Genomic DNA, 3,838 nt, shown 5'->3' with positions numbered 1-3,838 from the left:
TACTACGTATACTAACTATAACACTAGTACTATACTAGTATATATATATACTATATAACTAGTACTATATATATATATATATATAGTATATAGTATATATATATATATATATACTATATATATATATATATATATATATATATATATATATATATATATATATATATATATATATATATATATATATATATATATATATATATATATATATATATATATATATATATATCTATATGTATGTATGTATGTAGCCGCGACAAACACTCGAGCATCAGACCGAGAAGCCTGGTCTATGCTGTTATGTACCATGTAGTTGTACTATGTGCGCTGGTCTTTTTTTATCTTCTGCCTTCCTTACTTCCCATTTATTTAATTTTTTTGTCTTTCGTGACAGACACTCAAGCTTCAGATCAACGCGGCGTCGGGTCAAAATTTGCCGCCCAACGGACAAGGAGTTATCACACAGATCATCAAAATCGCCAATCCTTCACAAGTATGTGGACACCACGGAAATGCCATTGGTTCTATTTTTAGATTGGTTTGGCGTGCCTGCAGTTGATTAATCCATTACACACCTCAATAAGGACCGCACTATTTGCAGCCACATAACTTGTTCAAACACGCGTGAACGTACTCTGCCAAGTGTATACTTCAGGATCTTTTGTGTTTCTCGCTTTAATCAGAATGTGTCCTCGCGTACTAGCGTATCGCTGTTCAGACATCTTGTCTCTTGACTAGTATACGATGGTCATCATAGCGACAACAGCTTAATATATTAATCTCTCTCGCTTTCTTTGTAGAATTTTTCAAAATCTTCATTTGTCTTCGCGTTTCGCGTTTTGAAACCGCATCTTTGAGCTATATTTAACCAGCTACTACCAAACCCTTCTAATGCACTGTACAGGCGGCCTTGCGAATGCGAACGAAGTTGTCGTTCAACACACCACAGGGGCCTATAAACGATCAAAGCGCGGTGGACAACTTCCCGGCTGGCCTATAGTGCGGGGGTGTATACTTGTGCTGACCGAAGGATAGATAGATACAGATATAATAAAACTAGAATATTTTGTTTCTTCGAGGTTTGCGTTTTATTGGATACAGCATTGATCGAGACTGATCTGGCTCTAGGTACGAGCACTGTCGATGGTGAAAAATAAATCCATTCTGATACAAATGCAAGCCAAGCCTGTTCTCCTTCTTCCCGTTACTGGTATTTGTGAACATACAACTTCGAAGTTCGCACTTTAGCCCCACTGATCAATGAGATACAACTATCTGGATTTATTTGGTTATTGCAGTTCATAGATTCTTCCGGACACACTGCGTATTAACTCCTTGCTACTATGGTTAAATAAACTCATTTGAACTCTCCATCATATTGTTATGAATAGTATTGGGCCTCTTGTCAGTATCTGAACCATAGTATAGTAAATCAATCTAGTGTGCTTGATAAGTGAGCGTTAAAGTGTTCTGGAAACAAACTTTCACTTTTACTGTTATGAATAGTATTGGGCCTCTTGTCGGTATCTGAACCATAGTATAGTAAATCAATCTAGTGTGCTTGATAAGTGAGCGTTAGTGTTCTGGAAACAAACTTTCACTTTGAAGACCCTTGACACACTCGCCACTTCGAACCGTTCAGCAGCTAACAAAATATCATAAGAAGATAGATACTAGCATCATTACAGTATCTGTCATGAGCTCTGGGGTCTAGATGCGTATAGCAACAGCGTATGCTAGGTGTCGACAACCGACCTTTTAAATTCATACATGTGTTTTTAACCTGTGCACCTGTTGTTTACTATGTCTTGCCACTGACCCGCTACGATATACACAGACACAGTGTACGTATTGAGATGCACTAATGAAATGTAAATGTCTTCCAAAACTTAAGCCAGTTGTGTACAGCTTCATGCTGGATGTTTTGTCGTTCATTGCATAAGTACAACCCGCGAGCAGTGTCAACGTCGATTTGATTTGTGACGGGTGTGGGCGCCCTGGGCGGCGTCACCTGACAAGCCAAGTGTCGTCTGTCGTTACGTCATCAATCTTGATCATTTACCGATATGGCTTTTGATAGTAAAATGAAAATAAATAAAACATGAATATTTACATCATAATCTCGTCCCAAGTCCGTCTCACTCACTCACTCACAGACGTTATTTGAGGTTTGTACAATAGGTCTAATCCTAAAGCTGAAGTCTAGCTGACAGAACGGCCGGCACATTTTGATCTGATAACATCACCCGGTTCGATTCGTATGTTGTAGCATGCCACCATGTGTAGATAACAAGTCGCTATTTGCTTGAGATATGTATATGAAGTGCATGCATGTGTAATATCGTCAAATAAATTTTGCTTTTATACATAGTTAGATACACAATGCTAGCCCTCAAGCGGCAAATCTTATCTCAAGATGAATCCGAAGTCAATCAGGCACGCTTGGCTCAGGCGGGTATGAATCCGGTCTTCTACGCACACAGACGGTCACAGCTATTATCCGATACACTATGCGTTGCGCCTTTAAACAACACAAAGGAGAACACAAAGGCTGAAAGTAAACGCCGAGATAAGCAATACGAGCGCACAGTGCGGTTTGCTCGCAGTGAATACGTTGTAGTCAGAAGCCGCATACTCCAGCATCGATATGCCAAGTATGTGAAGAGTGCTGGCCCAGAGCCAGAAAACAAGCCCAGTGTTAAAGTGGGGGAAAATGATGCTGTGGATGTTATAGATACTTCATCTGGAGATATGGAGTATGTCTTAGGGAACAAAGGGACGCCGAGAAGGGCTGCAAATGAAGCCTTAAGTGAACAGAAAGTCGCAGCGAGAAGTGTTCATGGACGCGTGCGCGACAACACACTCAGCCCAATGAACAGTGCCAGTGACGGCAATCTTGCACGGTCCTATGGTTTTAGGAAAGGATTTGAGTTGGATGTGATTAGAAGCGAGGAGACTTTGACTTTGAGTGGACAACATATCCCCGCAGATACACCGCACGAACAAAGTAGTCTGCGTGCACCTATGCCGATAAAGACGACTACGTCTACGGATAATACCAAAGGCACACACCAAGACGACACCGGCACAGGTGTACCACACTTAGGAACACACACGAGCCGGCCTCAATATAGCGCACACCGACGGATCGAAAATTCACAAAGTTTTGCCGGTACCTTCCGATCATACCGCAGTCTAAATTCCCCCACACATTCTGACCCACATAGCCCACTGGGGAATGGGAATACTAGTCAACGAGGGTTTGGTATAAATGAGAGTAGTATCGGTGCTGCAGGGAGTGCAATCAGTTCTAATAGCTCCGGTGTACTAACGCGATCGGGCAGGAGTGAAAGTAGGCTGCTGGGCGTATCTCAGAACGATGCGGATCTGAGTCTGAGTCTCAAACCAACCAGTGCGAGTGCTAAAACAAACAGGAGTAAGACTGTAAGTGTCGATACCCAGGGGGGTACACATGCTGGGGCAGGGATATGGTCACCGTCATCGATGCAGGCATTGGCAACGCACGGGTTGAGTGCAGGTCACTTCCCTGCTGCAGGTGGCGGTGGTACACATGAACGTATACGAACGACCAGGATAACCATGGATGAGGTATGGTGCTAAGTCTTTTTGTGTGGGATTTGCATACGGATGCATACAAAAATACATACATACATACATACATACATGCATGCATGCATGCACATACATACATACATGCATGCATACATACATACATACATACATATATACAAAAATACAAATATACAAAAATAAAACATACATACATACATATATACAAAAGTGCATACATATATACATATACATACATATATGTATG

The 3,838-nt window shown here is 41.3% G+C and overlaps 1 protein-coding gene across 2 annotated transcripts in view; it reads left to right on the top strand.

Annotated features, from left to right (window-relative positions):
- Window positions 1–2,382: 2,382 nt before the first annotated feature.
- SARC_01155 overlaps window positions 2,383–3,838 on the top strand; it is a gene marked incomplete at its 5' end in the record, with an annotated part of 7,339 nt that continues 5,883 nt past the window's right edge. For both annotated transcript variants that reach the window (XM_014305113.1, XM_014305114.1), the window contains one exon: window positions 2,383–3,609. In XM_014305113.1, the coding sequence (XP_014160588.1) occupies window positions 2,383–3,609 (1,227 nt within the window). The remainder of the gene's footprint in view (window positions 3,610–3,838) is intronic.

This window comes from Sphaeroforma arctica (assembly GCF_001186125.1).
Source record: "Sphaeroforma arctica JP610 unplaced genomic scaffold supercont1.44, whole genome shotgun sequence".
In the NCBI taxonomy this organism is placed as follows: Eukaryota; class Ichthyosporea; order Ichthyophonida; genus Sphaeroforma; species Sphaeroforma arctica.
The sequence above is the reverse complement of the archived record's forward strand: the minus strand, read 5'-3'. Positions and strand labels throughout refer to the sequence as shown.